The sequence below is a fragment of the Dendrobates tinctorius genome, unplaced genomic scaffold (assembly GCF_039654945.1).
Source record: "Dendrobates tinctorius isolate UK_male_01 unplaced genomic scaffold, ASM3965494v1 ptg000254l, whole genome shotgun sequence".
In the NCBI taxonomy this organism is placed as follows: Eukaryota; Metazoa; Chordata; class Amphibia; order Anura; family Dendrobatidae; genus Dendrobates; species Dendrobates tinctorius.
This window is the reverse complement of record NW_027361921.1, coordinates 5,975,583-6,000,292: the sequence shown is the minus strand read 5'-3', so window position 1 is coordinate 6,000,292 and position 24,710 is coordinate 5,975,583. Positions and strand designations below refer to the sequence as shown.

The following is a 24,710-nucleotide window of genomic DNA, read 5'->3' as shown; positions in this document are numbered from 1 at the left end:
GGTGGCGAAATTCTGGGAGGGGGTTTCCGGAGATATTAAGGATGAATTAGCCAGTCGAGACCTACCAAATACACTTGACGACCTGATATCCCTTGCCATCCGTATAGACCTCCGTTTCCATGAGCGTACTAGTGAGGTGGCAAGTGAAGGAAAACCGCAGCGCCTGGAGAAGCTCGGGCATCTTGGGGCGGTTGGAGAGGGCTCTCTAAACGGAAAGGACATCTCTCTACCTCTGACTCTTACTGTGGCTGTGACAACCGGTGAATCCCAGTTTGTTGAGTCAGCATATTTGGATTCCGGGGCAGCCGGAATTTCATCCTTCAGGCTGTAGTGGATTGGTTCCAAATCTCAGTTCATCTGCTTCAGAATCCCCTGGCAATAACATCTGTCGATGGGAGGACTCTTCGGGAGACGGTTCATTTGGCTACTGAGCCGCTTGAGGTCTGTATTGGGATGCTCCATACGGAGAGGATGGTCTTCTATGTTCTTTCAAACATGTCTAACGTCTTTGCAGAACTGGAGAGGTGCTCCGCTGGGGACATTCCTGTCATGGGAGGTGTCTGGCTCCCATACACCTGACTAAGGAACAATCAAGTCTGTCATCGCAGCCCGGTTTGCCGTCTGCTTGTTGGTCCTTCGCTGAGGTATTTGACAAGGAGGCGGCAGAGACTTTGCCGCCCCACAAGCCGTATGACTGCCCTATAAACTTGATTCCCGGGTCTACACCGCCTAGAGGCCGAATTTACCCTCTGTCCCCAGCTGAGACTCAAGCTATGTCGGACTACATCCAGGAGAATTTTGGTAGGGGGTTCATTCAGAAATCTTCCTCTCCTGCTGGGGCCGGGATTTTCTTAATCAAGAATAAGGATGGATCTCTATGACCCTGTATAGACTATCAAGGTCTCAACCAGATCTCGGTGAAAAATAATTATCCTATCCCACTGATTTCTGAGTTATTTGACCGATTAAGAGGTGCCAGGATCTTCACCAAATTAGATTTAAGAGGCGTCTACAATCTAATTCGCATTCGCTGGGGAGACAAATGGAAGAAGCCTTTCAACACCAGAAACGGACAATATGAATACTGAGTGATGCCCTTCGGACTCAGTAATGCACCATCAGTTTTTCAAGAGTTCATGAACGACATCTTCTGGGACCTGCTTTATTCCTGCGTTGTCGTTTATCTGGACGATATTCTGGTATTTTCCCCGGATCTAGCCTCCCACAGATTAGCAGTTCGGCAAGTTCTTCAGCATCTTAGGGAGAATCGCCAGTATGCCAAGCAAGAGAAGTGCATATTTAAACAGTCCTCTCTCCTTCCCCTTCTTGGGCTACACTATCTCGGATACCAGACTCAGGATGGATACTGAGAAAGTCTCTTCCATCCTTAAATGGCTGCTGCCCGTGGGAGTCAAAGCAATACAGCGATTCCTAGGCTTTGCTACTTATCGGCAATTCATTCCTCACTTTCCCACCCTGACTGCTCCCATCTCTGCTATGACCCGAAAGGGAGCCAATCCCAAGTCCTGGTACTCCGAGGATGAAGAGGCCTTCCGCTCTCTTAAACGGTCTTTCACCACCGCTCCTATCCTGCATCGCCTGGTTTTGAACAAGCAGTTCTTCCTAGACGTGGACGCATCCTCATTAGACGCTGGAGCTGTGCTCACTGAGAAGTCCTCCTCGGGTGGCCACGTGTCCTGCGGATTCTTCTCCAAGGCCTTCTCTGCTCCTGAGAGTAACTACTCCAATGGGGACCGGGAGTTACTCGCCATTAAGATGGCTTTGGAGAAGTGGTAATACCTGCTGGAGGTCGCAGTCTATCCTGTGGTCATCTACACGGACAATAAGAACCTGGCGTATCTCCAGTTAGGCCCAGAGACTTAATTCATGCCAAGCTAGGTGGTCATTGTTTTTTGCTTGCTTTAATTTTCTTTTACATTTCAGGTCCGGTGGCAAGAATGTCAAAGCCGATGTCCTCTCTCGCGTTTTTCTGTCCCGAGGATCAAGAGGAGGAGCCGCAATTTATTATTGAACATCCAAGATGGTCACTGTCGCTCTAGTCAGTCTGTTGTGAATTCCCCCAGAGAAGACCCTTAAGGCTGAATCCGAGAAGTAGCGAATTTTGTCATGGGACCACTCGTCCAAAGTGGCTGGTCACATGGGACAAAGGAAGACTCTGCAATTGATTTCTCGTCACTACTGGTGGCCGTCCATTAAGAGGGAGATCTATGGTTACGTGGCTGCCTGACCGGTTTGTGCCCGCAATAAAGTCCCCAGATGACTTACTGACAGATCTGTTATGATTGAGTCACCGTAGGAGGCAAAAACAGAAATGCTAGCTAAGTCCTGAAAACCAGAGAAGTTGGCAACTATCAGATTGCAGACCCCTGAACCTATCAACACAACTAGCAGTAGCCGTGGGGGGTTCCTACGATGACCTAGACCCCTCGATCACAGCCGGAGAGATACATAGGCCTAAAGAAGGAAAGGGGAAATCTAACTGCCCCAGAGCAGACCCCAAAGCAATAGGCAGCCCCCCACATATAATGACGGTGAAGCAAGATGAAAGCACTTACACAGACAGAAAGACAGGCTGAGCAAAGACGGGGCCCAAAAACTACCTAGATAGGAACGGATAGGAAGGCTGCTGTCTGCAATCTGCCAAAACCCTATCAGAGACAAAGCCAACAAGCTGATATAAAAATGGCCCTGAAGCAACTAAGCTTCAAAAACTAAATCCGCACTCAGGTACCTTCAGAAGACAGAGCTCACGGAACACTGCACACTCCAGCAGGGAGTGGCAGAATCCAAAAAGCAAGAAAAACAAAAACAAATCTTAGATGCAAAAAGGCAAAACAGAAAACTTAGCTTTAGGAGAGCAGGAATCAGACTGGTGTCCAAGAGTCCACAGAGAAATCACCCGCAGGGCAGAAAGGGCGTAGGCTGCCTTAAATCCAGTCAGTGACTCCACTCAGCCAATCGTCTTCATTAGTCCCAGGTGTCTGATAATCAGGCTCACTACCTTCCTTCACTAGAATAGGGAGTTCACCAGGCCTCAGTGACGGAGGGGAAAATGAACTCACAACACAGATCTCTCCTGCTGTTACCTGTACCATCTGTTCCATGGCAGCACATAGCTATGGACTTTATTACGGAGCTGCCAGTATCTGAGGGTTGCAGTGTCATCTGGGTAGTCGTGGATCGCTTCTCCAAAATGGCGCTCGTCACCCCATTGTTTGCTCTTCCGTCCGCTCCTGAACTGGCTGACAGCTTCATCAAACATATTTTCCACCTGCATGGATTTCCTTGTCACATTGTGTTTGATCGAGGTTCACAGTACACTTCCAAGTTCTGGCGAGCTCTCTGTAAACATCTGGATATTGCCTTGGATTTCTTAGCCTATCACCCCTAGTCCAATGAGGAAGTGGAGCATATCAACCAGGTCCTGGGCAATTACCTGTGACATTTCATCAATGCCCACCATAATGATTGGGTGAAATTGCTTCCCTGGGCAGAGTTCTCATACAACAATCACATTTTTGAAGCCTCGGGAGAATCTACGTTATACATAGTGTTCGGTCGGCAACCCAAGGTTCCCCTCCCGGTGATGGTTCATTCTGGTGTCCCTGAAGCAGATGTCCTCTCCAAGGATTTTGTAAAGTTGTGGGAGAACACTAAAGCCACTTTAGAAGCATCCTCCGCCCGTATGAAGAGACATGCAGACAAAAGGTACCTGGACCCTCCGTGCTTCCGCCCTGGTGACAAGTTATGGCTCTTGTCCAGGTATGTGTGGCTGAAGGTTTCTTCTTATAAGATGGGTCCTTGGTTTATCGGGCCTTTCGATCTGTTGAAGCGGATCAACGAGGTTTCCTATAAATTAAAGCAGCCTCCTTCCTTAAGGATTCCGAATTCCTTCTATGTGTCTCAGCTGAAGCCAGTTATCCTGAGTCCCTTCTTCAAGGATCCCAGTACCACACCGATGCCAACTGTCACGGATGATGTTTTTGAAGTGGAGAACATTTTGGCCATGAAGAAGGTGAGAGGCAAAACCTTACTTGTTGACTGGAAGGGATTTGGTCCCGAAGAAAGATCCTGGGAGCCGAAGGAAAATATTCACGCTCCAATTCTCCTCCAGAAATTCCTTGATGGCCTGAAGAGAAGGGGGTGTAAAGGGGGGGTACTGTTAGCACCTCGCCGGGTCCCTGCTCTGATAGACAGGGTCTCGGGCATGTCAGTTCACTCACCCACACTGCAGTTGGTTCCTCTCTTCCTCATGCTCCGCATGCTCCCAGCAGCACTTCCAGCCAGGTCTTTAGCCAAGTCCTGAGGGCATACGCGCTCTCCCACCCTCTTAAAGGGCCAGCACGTGCACTTGCTATTTCCTCCCCAGCCAATGGTTATTAGGCATTATTTATATATTGCTTCCTCTCCACTAGTGAGGTGCCTGACCAACCTTACTGTTTACAGTCTATGTTGTGAAAGGTCGCATACTAGTGCAAGTCCTGTTTGCTGTGCTCTAAGTACAAATCCTGCTTGCTGCACTCAGATGCAATTCTGCTTGCTGTACTCTAAATACTAATCCTGATGTTGCACACAGATACAAATCCTACTTGCTGTACTCGGATGCAAGTCCTGCTTGCTGCACTCTAGTGTAATTCCTGCCTGCTGCACTTGGATAGAACTTGGTGAGCTGCACTCTGATAAAAGCTCTACTTGATGCTCCGTCCAATCCGTCCTTCTGGGTCTAGCTGCTGCATGATATTTGGTTGTGTCCTGTAGTGGCACCTGGCTTGCACCGGGAGTCAAGCCTAACCTCACCATCAAAGGCTCTAGTGAACAGTCCGGTGCTTGCCTAGTCACATCCCTCTAGGTTCTCTGTGATCCGTGGCACAGTGGTTCCACAAACCACATCCGTGACACCTTTATACTGGATGAAGAGGTATGTGGGGCCCTTTATACTGTATAAAGCACTATGTAGGGCCCTTTATACTGTATGGAGTGCTATATGGCGCCCTTTATACTGGATGGAGAGCTATGAGAGGCCCTTTATACTGGGTGGAATGCTTTGTAGGGCCCTTTATACTGGATAGAGAGCTATGTGGGTCTCTTTATAATGGATGGAAGGCAATGCGGCGCCCTTTATACTGGATGGAAGGCAATGCAAGGCAATGTATGGATAACTATGTCGGGCCATTATACTGTATGGAGGACTGTGTGGGGATTATAATTGGAGAATCATACTGTGATGGGGTCACCATTCTTTGTCGTGGATATTTAGGAAGGAGGGTTCAGTCATGTCATCATACTGTGCGTGTGAAGGGTGCTGTGGAGGAATTCACTTTGGGGGTATAATACTGTGTTTGTGAGCACTTTTGTTTGCATCATAATTATTCAAGGTTTTTATCCTTTGTTATTACATATTTAAATTAGACCATTGGGCAATATGCTTTTTACTGCTTTATACAACATATTATATTATACTTTATTTTAAAATCTATTAATTAAAATGTACTTTGTTTGTGGTGCTATCCCTTAAAACTTGTTTCCATATGAAAAAGTTTATCGTCATATTTGATAAGGAAAAACTTCTTCAATTGTAGAACTTTATTAAAATAAATATCAAGGTTAGCCGTGAGTTTGTTCAAGCTTTTAAGTTTGGCGTTCTGCGTATTTGAGTCTGACATCCCTGCGTGCAGAGGATGGCACCCTAAAATGTGAGATGGCGATGCCCCCATCCCCCCCTGCTGGTTTTCCATAGTATTACCCTGGTATGCCCCTGTCTTCAATACTGGAGTATAAAAAAGTGCTGCATTATTTACAAAGACATGTGCGTAATAGCATCAAATGTTATTTCAATATAGAGCTTCACAAGTGACTTTAAGATGATTATACTTCATGTGCCCCTCCCCTATTTATCCCCTTTTTACAACTTATCTATTTATTACTTAGTATTTGTCTTCCCTTATTCCTGTGTATCATATACTGTTTGCCACTTTATATACCTTGGTTTATTCAGTATACATTTGAGGGGGTTACTGTGCAGCTAAATTTACGATCCGAAAATCAAAATAATTCTTTCCTTCTGAGCTTTGCAGTGTGCCCACACAGCAGTTTTTGGACACATGGGATATTGCCATGTTCGGAAGAAGTTGCACAGCAAATATGTAGTCAAATTTCTTATACCGTATTACCCCTTGTGAAAATGACTAATTTGGGAAGTTTTCATTTCACTTTTTATTTATTATTATTATTATTATTATTATTACTATTGTTATTATTTATTTATATAGCACCATTGATTCCATGGTGCTGTACATGAGAAGGGGTTACATACAACTTACAGATATCACTTACAGTAAACAAACTAACAATCACAGACTGATACAGTGGGGAGATGACCCTGCCCTTGCGGGCTCACAATCTACAGGATGGTGGGGAAGGAGACTGTAGGTTGGGGAGCTGCAGCAGCTCCGGTGTTGGTGAGGCGGTAGCTCCGGTAGTGGTGAGGAGGCAGCAGGGTCATTGCAGGCTGTAAGCTTTCCTCAAGAGGCGGGTTTTCAGGTTCTGTCTGAAGGATCCGAATGTTGTTGATAGTCGGACGTGTTGGGGCACAAAATTCTAGAGGATGGGGGCTATTTGGGAGAAGTCTTGGAGGCGGTTGGCTGAGGAGCGAATAAGTGTGGAGGAGAGAAGGAGGTCTTGGGAGGACCGGAGATTACGTGAGGGAAGATATCAGGACATTAGTTCAGAGATATATGGAGGAGACAGGTTATAGATGGCCTTGTAGGTCAGTATTAGTAATTTGAACTGGATACGCTGAGGGAATGGGAGACTGTGAAGAGATTTGCAGAGGGGAGAAGCGGAGGAGTAGCAAAGAGAAAGATGAATTAGTCGGGCAACAGAGTTAAGGATGGACTGGAGAGGTGCGAAGGTGTTAGCAGGGAGGCCACAGAAAAGGATGTTGCAGTAGTCGAGGCGGGAGATGATGAGGGTATGCACAAGCATTTTAGTAGATTGAGGGTTTAGGAAAGGACGAATTCTGGAAATATTTTTGAGCTGGAGGTGACAGGAGGTGGAAAGAGCTTGGATGTGCAGTTTGAAGTAAAAAAAAAAAAAAAAGTCCACAGGACCAGGGAAGAAAAATCAAAGTGTAAACATGTATTCCCTTTTAAAAGCATGAAACTTTAATCAATTGAGGTAAAAAAAACCCAGTGCAAACAGTACAAAAAAACTTTTACATAAATAACCTGTAATAGCCCTATGTTAGCCTGCTATCCCTTCCTGACAGTGGATGTTGGCACCCTAAAAGATACAGTTATTTGCCCCCCCAACTCCACAACGTCTGTCCCAGACTAGTCCTGATAGACTATAGGAGGGAAAACAATGAGCAATTAAAAAAATGAAAAGATGGTGCTTAATATTATACAGTAAACAGGCTATTATATGCAATCATAGAGAAACCTCTTGTATAACCAATATATAGCAGCAATCTTGTCTTTTTAGGTATCCATGAACCACAAAAAAATGCAGATTTCATTAATGTATTAGTCTATCAGATAAGGCCAAAACAATCTCTCTGCAGTAAACCAGACAAGCACATCCAAGAGGAAAAAAATAGCATGGTTCAATAAAGAAACATCAGGGTTTTGTCCGTATTGGTTCCCATAAAAGGCAATAAATGATATTAGTTGCCAAGAAAAAGCCAAAGAAACAGCTGGGGGTTAGTCCAAACTTAGCTTCCAGCCTCGACGTGTTTCCCCGTCCACTCGGTTCATCAGGAGGCACAGTAAGGAACCAGCCAATTAATATATGAGAGGTGTCCAGATAGAGAGGCATCTTTTTCTTGGCAACTAATATCATTTGCCTTAAAGCGCCTGAAGGGTTAACAAATTTCATGTCCACATTTGAGAATAACTCCAGGGTTACAGTTTTGAAAACAGTAACAGTTTAGGGGCTCTAATGTATAAGCCCCTCAAAGTCACTTCAAAACTGAATAGATCCATAAAAAAGTGAGATTTTTAAATTTCCTTGAAAAAATTCTGCAAAACTTCAACTCTTCTACATCCTAACAAAATAAAAAGTTTGAAAAATAGAATGACACTAAGTAAACTATTTTAGTGGTGTGACTATCCGCAGCAAGAGTATACACATATAATATTTGAAAATTGAAAATTTTTCTGCAAACTTTATTTTCATAATAAACGCAAAACATATCAACCTAAAAATACCAGGTGTTAGGGCCTGCGGAACGTACCAAATAATATAAAAGGAGATATGAGGTGCGTTCGCAGCCCGGGGTCCACCGTGCAGAGATGAAACATGCTGCTAAGTAATGGTGGAACTAGATGGTGGATGAACGCTTGCTCACACGTGGGTTAACTTCACCCAGTGTGAATGGAAGCAAACTCAGTTGCTCCACAGAGCCGCTAAAACAAACGCCGGAGCCTATTGAACTCACAGAGCTCGGCTGAGTGAGCGCTTATTAGAGGTCACAGAGCTATGTCCTAGAGGCACAGGACTAGAGTTCCTCTACAACATCAGCGTTCGGCGCCACGGTTGCGGTGCCAGCAAAAGGTAGGAATATATATGATCGCACCAAGTGCGCACAGTACCGCTTCGACGGACGCCACTAACTACCCAGGGTGGGGAGGAAAGTGCTAGAGTTGCGCACGGCGTCACACTGGCGGTTACTGCTACCTGGTGCAGTACGACTGCCCTGAGCAGGGAGGCACAGTCAGACGCTAGATAGTGCAGAGGACTGGGATGCACTGTGGCGTATAGCTAGCCACTGACAGGCGCTGACTCTAACCTCTAAGCCCTAACAACAGTCACAACCAAGGGTAGGGGTTTCACAATGAGTCATTCGCAGTCACAAACATCCGTCATCATACACATCATAAGCCACAAGAGTCTATACTAGCGCATGGCCGAGTAGCCATGCGACTTTATAGCGGCGTCCTTCCGGGACCTTCCCAGTGGACCAATCAGAGCAGGAATTGGACCTGAGCATGTGACCTCCGACCTCCAATGAGAGGTCGTCCCACGGGCATGCTCAGTAGGCAAAATATAGGACTTAGTCCCTGGAGCATCTGCTTGCTGCTGACTCAAACATGGTGTTACAGCAGAGCCTGAAGGAGCAACCAAACGCCTAGCATTGGCCTGGTCAAGACGCCTGGACCGACGTCTCTGCTAAGCAGGAATCTCTGCGGCCGCAGAGGAATGGAAGATCGCAGAGGACATGGCTTGAGATTCCTCCTGTGCAGTGGGAGAAACTTGATGCCTAACACCAGGCACATAAATTACAATGTGTCATGGAAAAACAGTCTTAAAATCACTGACATATGTACAAGCAGGGAGGGAAAAAGGTATTTTTGTGCCTTAGGCAGATGAAGCCAATTGTGCCACCCACCCCAAAGCAAAGGAATGCGTCAAATGACCCCTAATTCACCTCCCATTATCCCTTCTGATGAGTTAGGCAACAAACTCTGATGACCACTTCCACTAGAATTGTAACTTTAAAAAAAAAAAAGTCAGCAAAAGTTTTAAAAAAGTGGCGTAACTTTGGGAATGTGACTAAAAGTGCATCTGTCATTGCGATTTTGCTAAGTAAACTACAGGCATTGTCAGTTTGGTGCTGTTACACTGATTAAAATTATACCTGAGGTGAAGAAATCCATCTTGTGGTTGTTGTTTAATCTGTGTTAGAAGTTTTTAGTTAATGAGATTCTCGTGCTTCAGTGCAGGCCTATTGGCGGGCTTTTTCAACATGTTTGATCATTATGGCTTAAATGACAGGTTACTGAACCTCCGTTTTTAAATACTGCGCTTGTGCAGATAATATTGTCTTTAAAAAGAAAACTCCATAAAAATGGCAATGGCACATGTGCTGCCACCATTTGGCTCCAGCTGCAAATTTGGCTCCATCAAAATGGTGGCAACGCATGCACAGTAGCCTCTATTGGCAACGGATGCTGCTACCACAATATTTCACTGTTGGGAGTGTATTGGGCAGGTGATGAGCAGTGCCTGGTTTTCTCCACACACACCACTTATCACCAAAAAGTTCTGTCTTCATCTCAACAGACCAGAGAGTCTTATTTCTCATAGTCTGGGAGTCCTTCATGTGTTTTTTAGCAAACTTTATGCGGGCTTTCATATGTCTTGCACTGAGGAGAGGCTTCCGTCGGGCCACTCTGCCATAAAGACCCGACTGGTGGAGGGCTGCAATGATAGTTGACTTTTTGGAACTTTCTCCCATCTCCCAACTGCATCTGTGGAGCTCAGCCACAGTGATCTTGGGGTTCTTCTTTACCTCTCTCACCAAGGCTCTTCTCCCACGATTGCTCAGTTTGGCTGGATGGCAAGGTCTAGGAAGGCTTCTGGTGGTCCCAAACTTCTTCCATTTAAGGATTATGGAGGCCAGTGTGCTCGTAGGATCCTTGAGTACTGCAGAAATTCTTTTTCAACCTTGGCTTGATCTGTGCCTTGCCACAATTCTGTCTCTGAACTCCTCAGCCAGTTACTTTAACCTCATCATTCTCATTTGGCCTGACATGCACTGTGAGCTGTGAGGTCATATATAGACAGGTGTGCGCCTTTACAAATCAAGTCGTATCAGTTTATTTAAATACAGCTGGACTCCAATGAAGGAGTAGAACCATCTCAAGGAGGATCACAAGGAAATGGACAGCATGCGACTTAAATATGAGTGTCTGAGCAAAGGGTCTGAATACTTATGACCATGTGATATTTCAGTTTTCTTTTTTAATAAATTTTCAAAAATTTCTACATTTCTGTTTTTCTTTCAGTCAAGATGGGTTACAGAGTGTACAATAATGAGAAAGAAAATGAACCTTTTTGAATTTACCAAATGTCTGCAATGAAAAAAAGAGTGAAAAATGTAAAGGGGTCTGAATACTTTCCGTACCCACTGTATGTTTAAAATGTAAATCCAATTTAAATACAATGACATTTTTGATAATTTCCCCTTAAATCTGAGCACAGGCTATCTCTGCTTAGCTTCTTGTTTGCCATTATCAATATTCTAGAGTATTTATAGTGCTTGAAAAAGCACTATATTGTAATCCGAACGCTGCTAACTTCTTCTTCTGCGTCTTCTTCTTATTATTATTCGGTTGATTTTCCGCAATTAATGCGGCCCGAACCGCTACATGCACAGACTCTGCTGAGGTGTTGTTTCAAAGCCAGCGTCCACGAGTGGTGTGCTAAGGAATTTTCGTGTCGATCGAATTTGTAGTTTTTGTGCAATTTGCGTTTGAAAAAACATTTTCCTCAATGCATTTCAATGGGAAAATGTTGCCACAGAGAAAACATGCCCTGAGGTGATTCAAATGGCAGTTAAGCTCATTGATATGCACAGGCACACCCAGTTACTATGCCAACTCCAACGAACTTCACATGACCCCCCCAGGACACAGTTTCTGGCAGATAATATCAGCTCTTAAAGCGAAACCCACAGCACAAATGCAAATCTAGCTTCATCACATGACGCATGCCCCTGAGAGAGAATGTGTGCCAAAGTGGATTTAGAAGCCCAGTGAGCCAAACTGGCTCTTAAAGGGCCGACGTGCCAAAGTGATTCTTAAAGGGTCGGCGCACCGAAATGAGTCTTAAAGGGCCGGCGCGCCAAATCGAAAGCTGAGTGACCCCAGGCACCAAATCGGAGGCTGAGCCACCCCGGCCTCCAAATCGGAGGCTGATCGACCCTGGCCTACAAATCGGAGGCTGAGCCACCCTGGCCTCCAAATCGGACCCAGAGTGGCCCCGCTCACCAAATCGGTCCCAGAGTTGCCCCGCCCACCAAATCGGACCCCGAGGGGCCCCACCCACAAAATCGGACCCTGAGGGGCCCCGGCCACAAAATCGGACCCTGAGGGGCCCCACTCACAAAATCGGACCCTGAGGGGCCCCACTCACAAAATCGGACCCTGAGGGGCCCAACCCACAAAATCGGACCCTGAGGGGCCTCACCCACAAAATCGGACCCTGAGGGGCCCCACAAACAAAATCGGACCCTGAGGGGCCCCACCCACAAAATCGGACTCTGAGGGGCCCCACCCACAAAATCGGACCCTGAGGGGTCCCACCCACAAAATCGGACCCTGAGGGGCCACACCCACAAAATCGGACCCTGAGGGGCCACACCCACAAAATCGGACCCTGAGGGGCCACACCCACAATCAGACCCTGAGGGATCCCGGCCACCAATTCAAGCCCTGAGGAGCCCAGGCCACCGAATCGGATCCTGAGGGGCCCCACCCACCAAATCAGACCTTGAGGCCAAAGTGGCCCCTGAGAGGCACCCACAGTTAAAATGGATCCTGAGTTGAAAGTCTTGCAGGGGCAGCAGGCAAGTCTCTTTTAAAAGGGCAGCCCGGGCACCATTTCAAAGTACTATCTGTGCTACCTTCAGGAAATACACATCTAGTTATTACTTACAAAGCATTAATCCTGTAACAAATTTGTCAATTGTAACATTTGCCTCACCTTTTTCTCATCCAGAAACTCCTTTACACATGGCAGTGTGTGTTTGGAAAACATATAGAAGCATGGACACTGAAAAAAAATATATGTGTATCAATATTATTAAAATTCAAAATAGATAAAAGAAAGTTTGGAAGAGTAGAGCAACCAATAGAGCAACGGAACTGGGAATCGGTAGGCAGAGAGCTGGCAGTGAGAAGAGAGAACTCGTGAACACGTAATCAATGTGCAGCGTACAATGGGGAAAATAAGTATTTGATACACGGACGATTTTGCAGGTTTTCGTTCTTATAAAGAATGGAGAGGTCTGTAATTTTTATAGTACGTACACGTCAACTGTGAGACAAAATCTTAGACAAAAATCCAGAAAATCACATTGTATGATTGTTACATAATTTTCATTTTATTGCATGAAATAAGTATTTGATACAATAGAAAAACAGACCTTAATATTTGGTACAGAAACCACTGTTTGCAATAATAATAATCTTTATTTATATAGCGCCAACATATTCCGCAGCGCTTTACAGTTTAACAGTTTCAAAACACAAGTCATAAGTAACAACGTTAACAATACAATAATTAAAGCAAAATAAGATGACCCTACTCATGAGAGCTTACAATGAGGTGGGGGAGATACAAAGTACAGGTGTGTGTTTACAAGGATGTATTTACAATGATGGTCCAGCCATCTTGAGGGAGTGAGGGATAAATGGAGATAGTGAATGGGCTACACACGCACACTTACGCATAAAATGACTTTGATTAGTGAACGTGATTGGCCGCTCTGAACAGATGCGTTTTGAGGGAGCGCCTAAAACTGTGCAAATTGTGGATAGTCCTAATTTCTTGGGGTAGAGCATTCCAGAGGATTGGCGCAGCGCGGGAGAAGTCTTGGAGTCGGGAGCGGGAGGTGATTAGTGCAGAGTTTAGTCGAAAGTCGTTTGCAGAGCGCAGCGGTCGGTTAGGTAGATAGACAGAAATGAGGGAGATGTAGGGGGGTGCCACACCGTGGAGAGCTTTATGGGTGAGAACAAGTACTTTGAATTTGATCCTATAATGAATGGGTAGCCAGTGTAACGATTGTTGAAGATCGGACGCGTCCGAGTACCGATTAGCCAGATGGATGACCCTGGCTGCTGCATTAAGTATGGACTGTAGAGAGGAAAGTCGAGAAATGGGGAGGCCAATTATTAGAGCATTGCAGTAGTCCAGGCGGGAGTGGATCAATGCGACACTGAGGGTTTTTGTTGTTTCCATGGTGAGAAAAGGGCGTATTCTGGGGATGTTCTTTAGGTGTAAGCGGCAAAAGCAGGCAAGAGATTGTATATAGGATGTAAAGGAGAGGTTGGTGTCAAACATAACACCCAGACAGCGCACCTGCTGCCGGGGTGTTTTTGTGGTGCCACACACGGAGAGGGAAATGTCAGATTTAGGGAAGTTTAGTAGACGGTGGAAGCAGAAGTTCAGTTTTTGACAGGCTAAGTTTCAGATAGAGAGCGGACATGATGTTGGAGACTGCGGACAGTCACTGGCATTCTGTAGTATCGCGGGGGTAAGGTCGGGGGATGATGTGTATAGTTGTGTGTCATCAGCATAAAGATGGTATTGAAAGCTAAATCTGCTGATGGTCTGTCCAATTGGGGCCGTGTATAGAGAGAAGAGAAAGGAGCCAAGGACTGAGCCCTGAGCTACCCCGACAGTGAGAGGAAGAGGTGATGACGTGGAGCCAGAGAACAAAACATTGAAGGACCGGTCAGAAAGATAGGACGAGAACAAGGAGAGGGCAGTGTCCTTAATGCCTAGTGACTGGTGCGTGGAGAGTAGGAGACAGTGGTCAACAGTGTCGAAAGCTGCAGAAAGGTCGAGAATAATGAGCAGAGAGTGTTCACCATTACATTTTGCTGTCAGAAGGTGATTGGTAACTTTGAGTGCAGTTTCAGTCGAATGTAGGGGGCGGAAGCTGGACTGTGAAAGGTCTAGAAGGGAGTGGAGAGGTAGCGGGTAAGGCAGGAGTAGACTAGGTGCTCCAAAAGTTTAGAGATGAAGGGGAGATTGGAGACTGGTCTGTAATTGTTTGTGCAGGATGGGTCGAGAGCGGATTTCTTTAGTAATGGAGTAACGATAGAGTGTTTGAAGGAGGATGGGAAAATGCCCGAGAAGGAGAGATTAAAGATTGTAGTTAGGTGAGTTGTGATGACTGGAGAGAGAGACTGGAGGAGATGTGAGGGAATGGGGTTGGTAGTGCATGTAGTCGGACGAGAAGAAGAGAGGAGTCTGAAGACTTCTTCAGTGATGGGATCAAATGTGGAAAGTGAGCCAGGGGAAATGCAGGGAGGGATGGGAATCCCAGTACTTAGTGGTTGGGAGCGGATTTCCTGATGGATATTATCTATTTTATCTATAAAGTGGGAAGCCAGGTCATCCGCACAAATGTCTGTGGTCGGGCTGTTATGATTGAGTCACCGTAGGAGGCAAAAACAGAAATGCTAGCTAAGTCCAGAAAACCAGAGAGGTTGGCAGCTATCGGATTGCAGACCCCTGATCCTATCCACAACAACTAACAGTAGCCGTGGGGGGTTCCTACGATGCCCTAGACCCCTCGATCACAGCCGGAGAATTAAATAGGCCTAAAGAAAGAAAGGGGAAATTGTTATGATTGAGTCACCGTAGGAGGCAAAAACAGAAATGCTAGCTAAGTCCAGAAAACCAGAGAAGTTGGCAGCTATCGGATTGCAGACCCCTGAACCTATCAACACAACTAGCAGTAGCCGTGGGGGGTTCCTACGATGCCCTAGACCCCCTCGATCACAGCCGGAGAAATAAATAGGCCTAAAGAAAGAACGGGGAAAACTAAACTGCCCCAGAGCAGACCCCAAAGCAATAGGCAGCCCCCAACATATAATGACGGTGAAGCAAGATGAAAACACTAACACAGGCAGAAAGATAGACTGAGCAAAGACGGGGCCCAAGCTAGCTAGATAGAAAAGGACAGGAAGGCTGCTGTCTGCAATCCATGAAAAACCCTATGAAAATAAGAGCCAACAGACTGACAGTGAAAAAGGCCCTGAAGACGCTAGGCTTCAAAAAAGCTATGTCAGTACTCAGGAATATTCTGAAGACAGAGCTACAGGCAAAAGGAGATTCAGCTCACCCCAGCAGGGAATGGCAGAATCCAGAAAAGCAAGGAAAACAAAACACTAATGCTAACAGGCAAAGCAGAAAAACTTAGCTTTAGAGGAGCAGGAATCAGACTGGTGTCCTAGAAGTCCACAGAGAAATCACCCGCAGGGCAGAAGGGCGTCGGCAGCCTTATATCCAGTCCGTGACTCCACTCAGCCAGTCATCCTCATCAGGCTCAGGTGCCTGATAATCAGGCTCATTACCTTCCTTCACCAGAATAGGGAGTTCACCAGACCTCAGTGACGAAGGGGAAAATGAACTCACAACAGTACCTCCCCTTTGAGGAGGGGTCACCGAACCCTCAACCACACCACCAGGGCGATCAGGGTGAGCCCGATGAAAGGCACGTACCAATCTTTTGGCATGAATATCAGAGGCAGAGACCCAGGAATTATCCTCCTGACCATAACCCTTCCACTTAACCAAATACTGGAGTCTCCGTCTAGCCAGACGGGAATCCAGTATTTTCTCTACCTCATATTCCATGTTACCTTCAACCAATACAGGGTCTGGAGGTGCCACCCCAGGAACAACTGGTTCAACAAACCTCTTCAACAAGGACTTGTGGAACACATTATGGATTTTAAATGTGACAGGAAGAGTCAAACCAAAAGAGACCGGATTAATAATCTCCAAAATCTTGTAAGGTCCAATAAATCTAGGCTTAAACTTAGGAGAAGCCACCTTCATAGCAATATTTTTTGATGATAACCACACCATATCACCAATCTTAAACTGGGGACCAATGGTCCTATGTAGATTGGAAAACCGCTGGGCCTTTTCCTGGGAGAGAGATAACTTATCCACCACTTGGTCCCAGATTTGGTGCATTCTCTCCACCACAGTGTCAACACCTGGGCAGGCAGAAGGCTCCACCTGCCCTGAAGAAAATAGAGGATGAAACCCAAAGTTACAAAAAAAAGGTGACATCAAAGTGGCAGAACTAGCTCTATTATTTAAAGCAAATTCGGCCAAGGGCAAAAATGAAACCCAATCATCCTGATCAGCGGAAATAAAACATCTCAAATACGATTCCAAGGTCTGGTTTGTTCTCTCTGTCTGCCCATTGGTCTGAGGGTCAAAAGCAGAGAAGGACAACTGAATCCAAGCTTGGAACAGAAAGTCCTCCAAAATCTAGACACAAACTGAACTCCTCTGTCAGATACAATGTTCTCAGGAATCCCGTGTAAGCGAACCACCTGTTGCAAAAACAGGGGCGCCAACTCAGAGGAAGATGGCAACTTAGGGAGTGGTACAAGATGAACCATCTTAGAGAACCTATCACAAATCACCTAAATAACAGTCATTCTTTGAGAGACCGGCATATCAGAGATGAAATCCATTGAAATATGGGTCCATGGCGTCCTGGGGACCGGCAAAGGCATCAACAACCCACTAGAGCGAGAACAAGATTTAGACCGGGAGCAAGTCCCACAGGACTGCACAAAATTCCTGACATCATGAGACAAGGTGGGCCACCAAAAAGAGCGACTCACCAGATCTCTAGTACCAAAAATACCTGGATGACCAGCCAATGCAGAGCAATGAACTTCAGACATCACTCTCTTCTTCCACTGGTCAGGAACATACAACTTTCCACTGGGACAACGCTCAGGTTTGTCCTCCTGGAACTCTTCCAGAGCACGTCTCAAATCGGGTGAGATGGCAGAAAGAACTACCCCTTCGCCTAAGATGGTAGCAGGCTTGGTCACCACAGGAGAATCAGCAAAGAAACTCCTAGAGAGGGCGTCTGCCTTGACATTCTTAGTTCCAGGAAGAAAAGAGACCACAAAATCAAAACGTGTAAAAAACAAGGCCCACCTAGCCTGTCTAGGGTTCAAGCGTTTAGCCGACTCTAGGTAAATCAAATTCTTGTGGTCAGTGAGGACCACAACTTGATGTTTAGCTCCCTCCAACGAATGTCTCCACTCCTCAAATGCCCATTTCATGGCCAACAGTTCCCGATTCCCCACATCATAGGTACGTTCAGATGGAGAGAACTTTTGGGAAAAGAAAGCACAGGGATTCATTTTAGATGTTACAGGATCCTTTTGGGACAAAACAGCTCCTGCACCAATCTCAGAAGCATCCACCTCTACCTGGAACGGGAGTGAGACATCAGGTTGCCGCAAAACCGGGGCGGAGGTAAATCTTCGCTTCAGCTCCTGAAAGGAAGCAACAGCCTCCGGAGACCAATTCAACACATCAGCACCCTTCTTAGTCAGATCAGTCAATGGCTTGGCAATACTAGAAAATTTTGCTATAAATTTCCGATAAAAATTAGCAAAACCCAAAAACTTCTGGAGGGCCTTCAAAGAAGTGGGCTGAACCCAATCATAAATGGCCTGTACCTTGGCCGGGTCCATTTCAATAGTTGACGGAGACAAAATAAATCCCAAAAATGAAATCCTCTGTACTCCAAAAAGGCATTTCGATCCTTTGACATACAGGGAATTCTCCCTCAAGATCCGGAACACAGTCCGAATATGTTCCACATGAGAATCCCAATCCTTGGAGAAGATCAAAATATCATCCAGATAGATAATCAAAAATTTATCGACAAAGTCTCGGAAAATATCGTTCATGAAGCACTGGAAGACAGAAGGGGCATTAGTGAGCCCAAAAGGCATCACCAGGTACTCAAAATGTCCCTCCGGAGTATTAAACGCCGTCTTCCATTCATCCCCCTGTTTAATGCGGATAAGATTATACGCCCCCCTGAGGTCAAGCTTGGTAAACCAGCAAGCACCTCTAACTCTAGAGAATAGATCCGAAATCAGGGGTAACGGATACTGATATTTAATAGTAATTTTATTGAGGGCACGATAATCAATACAAGGCCTTAAAGAACCATCCTTTTTGGCCACAAAAAAAAAAACGGCACCTAAGGGTGAAGAGGATGGTCTAATATGACCCTTCTCCAACGCCTCCTTAATATAGGACCGCATAGCCTCGTGCTCGGGTACAGATAAATTGAAGAGCCGACCCTTGGGAAATTTACACCCCGGGCTTAGTTCAATTGCACAGTCATAACTCCTATGAGGAGGCAAGGACGCAGACTCATTCTCACTAAATACATCATAAAAGTCCGCCAAATAGTCAGGAACATCATGCGACTGAGGAGAGGTGGAAAAAACCGGAGCCTCACTAAAGGCACACCGACAACCCCAACTCACCACAGACACAGATTTCCAATCCAAAACTGGATTATGAATTTGCAACCAGGGAAACCCCAGAACAACGGCATCATGCAGACCATGCAACACCAAAAATCTGCAATTTTCTTGATGGTCTGGGGCGACCCGCATGACCACCTGGGTCCAAAACTGAGGTTTATTTTTAGCCAAAGGAGTAGCATCAATCCCCCTCAAAGGGATAGGCGTCTGCAGAGGTGTCATTGGAAATCCACAACGTTTAGCAAAATCCAAGTCCATTAGGTTTAGCGCTGCTCCCGAATCCACAAAAGCCTTGGCGGAAAATGTGGACAGGGAGCAGATCAGAGTAATTGCCAGAAGAAACTTAGGTTGAACACCACCAACAGAAAACGTGTGTGCAAAGCGTTTCTCTCGTTTAGGACAAACAGAAATAATATGCGAGGCATCTCCACAGAAAAAACACAGCTTATTACGCCTTCTGAACTCCTGACGTTGCATCTTAGACAAAACTCTATCACATTGCATAGGTTCAGACGTCTGTTCAACCGATGGCAACACCTCTCGTGCAATCCTGCGTTCACGTAAACGCCGATCAACCTGAATGGCTAATGACATAGAATCGTCCAGACCAGAGGAAACAGGAAATCCCACCATAGTATCTTTTACGGCTTCTGACAAACCCTTCCGAAAGACAGCAGCCAAGGCATTATCATTCCAGGTAGTAAGGACCGCCCACTTTTGGAACTTTTGACAGTACAACTCTGCAGAATCTCGACCCTGGTTCAATGCCAACAGGGTCTTTTCAGCCTGATCAATAGCATTAGGTTTGTCATACAACAACCCCAAAGCTTGAAAGAATGCGTTCACATTAGTCAGAATAGGATCATCTGGTTTCAAAGAAAATGCCCAATCCTGGGGATCGCCACGCAGCAAAGAGATCACAATTTTAACCTGCTGCGCGGAGCTCCCTGACGAGTTAGGCTTCAAGGCAAAAAATAATTTACAATTATTTTTAAAACTCAAAAATTTAGATCGATCCCCAAAAAATACATCAGGTGTAGGGATCTTTGGTTCAACAGCATGCGAATGAGCAAGGTAGGCGGAAATTCCCCGCACTTCCGCAGCGAGCTGCTCCACACGATCAGACAATTGCTTTATTTCCATTGAGAGAAAAAAAAATTCCCCCTACGGCCTCAGAGATATAGAGGAAAGAATATACACACACTTTTTTTTTTTTTAAACACAATTCTTTCCTGCTATTGAGCACCCTAGGATCTGCGGTATGGCGGGTGATTCTGTTATGATTGAGTCACCGTAGGAGGCAAAAACAGAAATGCTAGCTAAGTCCAGAAAACCAGAGAGGTTGGCAGCTATCGGATTGCAGACCCCTGATCCTATCCACAACAACTAACAGTAGCCGTGGGGGGTTCCTACGATGCCCTAGACCCCTCGATCACAGCCGGAGAATTAACTAGGCCTAAAGAAAGAAAGGGGAAATCTAAACTGCCCCTGAGCAGACCCCAAAGCAATAGGCAGCCCCCAACATATAATGACGGTGAAGCAAGATGAAAACACTAACACAGACAGAAAGATAGACTGAGCAAAGACGGGGCCCAAGCTAACTAGATAGGAAAGGACAGGAAGGATGCTGTCTGCAATCCATGAAAAACCCTATGAAAAATAAGAGCCAACAGACTGACAGTGAAAAAGGCCCTGAAGACGCTAGGCTTCAAAAAAGCTATGTCAGTACTCAGGAATATTCTGAAGACAGAGCAACAGGCAAAAGGAGATTCAGCTCACCCCAGCAGGGAATGGCAGAATCCAGAAAAGCAAGGAAAACAAAAGCAAAACACAAATGCTAACAGGCAAAGAAGAAAACTTAGCTTTAGAGGAGCAGGAATCAGACTGGTGTCCTAGAAGTCCACAGAGAAATCACCCGCAGGGCAGAAGGGCGTCGGCAGCCTTATATCCAGTCCGTGACTCCACTCAGCCAGTCATCCTCATTAGGCTCAGGTGCCTGATAATCAGGCTCATTACCTTCCTTTACCAGAATAGGGAGTTCACCAGACCTGAGTGACGAAGGGGAAAATTAACTCACAACATCGGGCCTTGTGCTTTTGGCCTGAGGAGGGAGTGAAAGGTGTCAAAAAGTTTCTTGGGGTTGTTGGCTAGTGAGGAGATCAGGGTGGTGAAGTAGATCTGTTTGGCGAGGTGAAGGGCAGAGTTATAGGTTCTTAACATAAATTTGAAGTGGATGAAATCTGCTGGTGTGCGGGTTTATCTCCATCGGCGTTCAGCACTCCTAGAGCATCGCTGGAGAAGTTGAGTTTGCGATGTGAGCCAGGGCTGTTTTACTCTGTGTTTGGAGGTTCTGAGGGTGAGGGGCACTACCTGGTCAAGGGTGCTTCTAAGAGTGTAGTTGTAATGATGAACAGCCAGATCGGGACAGGAAAAAGAGGAGATTGGGGACGGGGAAGATTGTAGGGAGTCTGAAAGTGTCTGAGGGTTAATGGCTTGTAGATTTCTGAATGTGTGATAGGTAGGAGTGTGCTGGGGTCGGCGAGGATTTGTGAGCGTGAAGGAGAGAATGTTGTGGTCAGAGAGTGGAAGCGGTGAGTTATTTAGGTGGGAGATTGAACAGAGCCGGACAAAGACCAGATCAAGGGTGTTACTGTCTTTGTGTGTCTCAGAGGTTGAAAGCTGCGAGAGGCCTAGAGAGGTGGTTAGTGATAGAAGCTGGGATGCAGATGTGGAGATGAAGGAGTGCAAATAATATTAATAAGATTATTACGGTTTTGATATGGGGTGGGGGTTGAGGTTGGGGGATGGTGGGCCAGGGTTGGGGGAGATGTCCCCTGAAATCAGTAGGAGTAGGAACATAAAGAGCAAGTAGTTCTTTGAAATGTTAGTTTTTTTGTGCAATGTGTTTGGGCAAAAAGGGCTGAGGTTTTTCAGGAATGAAAGAAGTGCATGGAAGCTGTACATGGGAGAGGAAAGTATAGAGGGGCTGATGTGCATGAGTGGCGATGGAGGGGGAATGGGGCGGTGAATGTGGATGGCAGGGGAACACAGGAGAATAGAAATAAGGCACATGGTTAAAAGAGAGAGCAAAGTGTGATTTACGCTGACTCCTGCCCTGATTAACTGTCATGGAGTAACAGTCTTTTGCTGGATGCTTAGGTAATGCGATGCTTTGCTTAATGCGTGTGACCCCTCACATGTGTGTTTCCCTTAGAATGATTCTAAATTTATACACTCCAATACAGGGCCAGGAGAGAGGGATTGTGGGAGCTGCTTAGTTATAAATTGGCAACAGCTGCTCCACACATCCTGGTGTGCAAAAGATTATCAAAGATGCAGTCCTGATTCCCTCTCTATGCTAAAACACCTCTCCTGAGATAACATCTACAGAGTTCACCTCCCATGGATATTCAACAGTAAGTACTGAGAACAATGTAACAGATGAATTATAGCAAAGAATTTGAATTACATGGTTACCATTCACACTGCTTGCTAACATTGAGTGGAGTGAAATACATGCAGGCTGCTTCAGATCAGAAGTTGAATGACAGGGTTACCATTTACACTGCTTGCTAACACTGAATGGAGTGAAATACATGCAAGCTGGTTCAGATCAGAAGTTGAATGACATGGTTGCCTGTGTGAAAAGAGAAGAGAGAAGGTGGATGTTAATTCCTTGTCATGGAGTAACTGTCTTTTGCTGGATGCTTAGCTAATGCGATGCTTTGCTTAATTCGTGTGACCACTCACATGCATTGCAATAACAGAGGTCAGATGTTTCCTGCAGTTCTTGACCATGTTTGCATACAAATGCAGCAGGGATTTTGGACCACTGCTCCATACAGATCTTCTCCATATCTTTCAGGTTTCGGGGCTGTCACTGGGCAGCACTGAGTTTCAGCTCCCTCCAAAGATTTTCTATTGGGTTCAGGTCTGGAGACTGACTAGGTCACTCCAGGACCTTGAAATGCTTGTTACAGAGCCACTTCTTAGTTGCCTTAGCTCTGTGTTTGGGTCATTGTCATGCTGCTCCTTTACAAAATAAAAAAGAACCCCAAAATATGTTTCACCCACCATGCTTCACAGTTGGGACAGTGTTCTTGGGGTTGTACTCATCCTTCTTTTTCCTCCAAACGCAGCGAGTGGAGTTGATGCCAAAAAGTTCTATTTTGGCCTCATTTGACCACATGACCTTCTCCCATGCCTCCTCTGGATCATCCAGATGGTCACTGGCGAACTTCAAATGGGCCTGGATATGTGCTGGCATGAGCAGGTGGACCTTGCGTGCCCTGCAGGATTTTAATCCATGACGGAATAGTGTGTTACTAACGGTAAGGTTTGAGACTATTGTTGTAGGTGGGAAAACTTGAAAAATCCGCAGTGTATCAAATACTTATTTTACTCACTGTATTATTTCTTTTGTATGATCTATGCAGTTGATGTAATAGCAGATGTTGGGCCATGTACTCATACCAACATTTTTTTTACAGGTCAGTACTTCGAGCAGACTTGTATAGATTTCAGCTGCAATGTACACCAGTTTCCTGGCAAATGTTATAGAAACTTGTCAGACTGTGGCAGACCACGCCCCTTTTATACTAAGCCACACCCACTTTCAAGGAAACTGCTCGGTTGAGTCAAGAGGCAAAAAGACTAAACGGTTTGAAACAAATGTCACATTTGTCAGGTGGACGAAGGAATTTATTTCCGAAAAGCGCGTCAGGGTGTGCACTGTATTAGGACTGGTGGGCCTTAAAAGGTACAGGCCCCTCTTTTCTCCATTGATTTTCATTGATTTTGCACTGACATTTTTGCACTCTATGCACTTTATATGCTGCATTATATTGTATGTTCTGCATCATACTTCATTTCACTATTTGATTGCACATTGTCACTTTTTTCTTGCACTTTATGTACCTTATGTGTTGCATTATGTCTATTTCTTTCTTGCACTTTCACATTTTTTGCTTTACATTTGTATGCATTCACTTTTTGATGTTTATGCTAAGGTGTTAGTACATAACAATTCACCCCCCTTCCTCCCCCTCCCCTTTTCTTTCCTCTTATATATCTCACAGTCAAACATACAACATACATTAGCATTTTTTTGGTCTGGTTCCAGAATATATATATTTTTTTTTATTTCTTAAGGCCCTTTTACATTTAGCAATGCACCAGCGATCCGACCAGCGATCCGACCCGGTCAGGATCGCTGGTGCATCGCTAAATGATCGCTAGTGAGCTTTCATACAGAAAGACCTCACAGCGATGCAGCAGCGACGCAGCGCACGATACTTACCATTCACACACAGCGATCCTGACGTCCTCCCGCTCGCCTCCACGCGTCGCTCGTCGTCACAGCAGGAAGTCTCAGCAGGAAGCGCCCGACGAGAAATGGAGCTGGACATTCTCGCGCGATCAGCGATGGACAGCGGGGGAGCCGGTCGCTGGTAAGTATCACACATAGCGATATCGCTAGCAATATCGCTATAACGTCACAAAACCAGTGACGTTTTAGCGTAATTGCTAGCGATATCGCTTAGTGTAAAACCCCCTTCAGTGATTTCTCTGAATGTTTTTGAAGGAGGGTCTGTTTATATAATCATAACTTGATTTGACCTTTTTATGTGATCATTATCAGTCTTATATTATACTTTTCCGTTATCTTGGCCCACCATTGTAATAGTGTGTGTGTGTGTGTGTGTGTGTATATGCTGTAGATGCTGCTCAGCAAAGACGTCGGTCTCAGTATATTGCTCAGACTTGGGCTGTGCGCATTGTTACCACTGCCTCTCCAGGTTCAGCTATGGTAGCTAACAATAAACAGCAGCAAGCAGTCATTCCTGA

At 45.6% G+C, this 24,710-nt stretch overlaps 1 protein-coding gene across 3 annotated transcripts in view; it reads right to left on the bottom strand.

The window, feature by feature from the left end:
• Window positions 1-24,710, bottom strand: part of LOC141067703 (UTP--glucose-1-phosphate uridylyltransferase-like) — a 247,900-nt gene that overhangs the window by 37,726 nt on the left and 185,464 nt on the right. For 2 of the 3 annotated variants that reach the window (XM_073558121.1, XM_073558120.1), the window contains exon 7: window positions 12,508-12,576. In XM_073558121.1, coding sequence (XP_073414222.1) covers window positions 12,508-12,576 — 69 coding nt within the window. Of the gene's footprint in view, window positions 1-6,255; window positions 7,083-12,507; window positions 12,577-24,710 lie in introns of those variants that run through there. The other variant, XM_073558119.1, reaches the window with a different exon arrangement.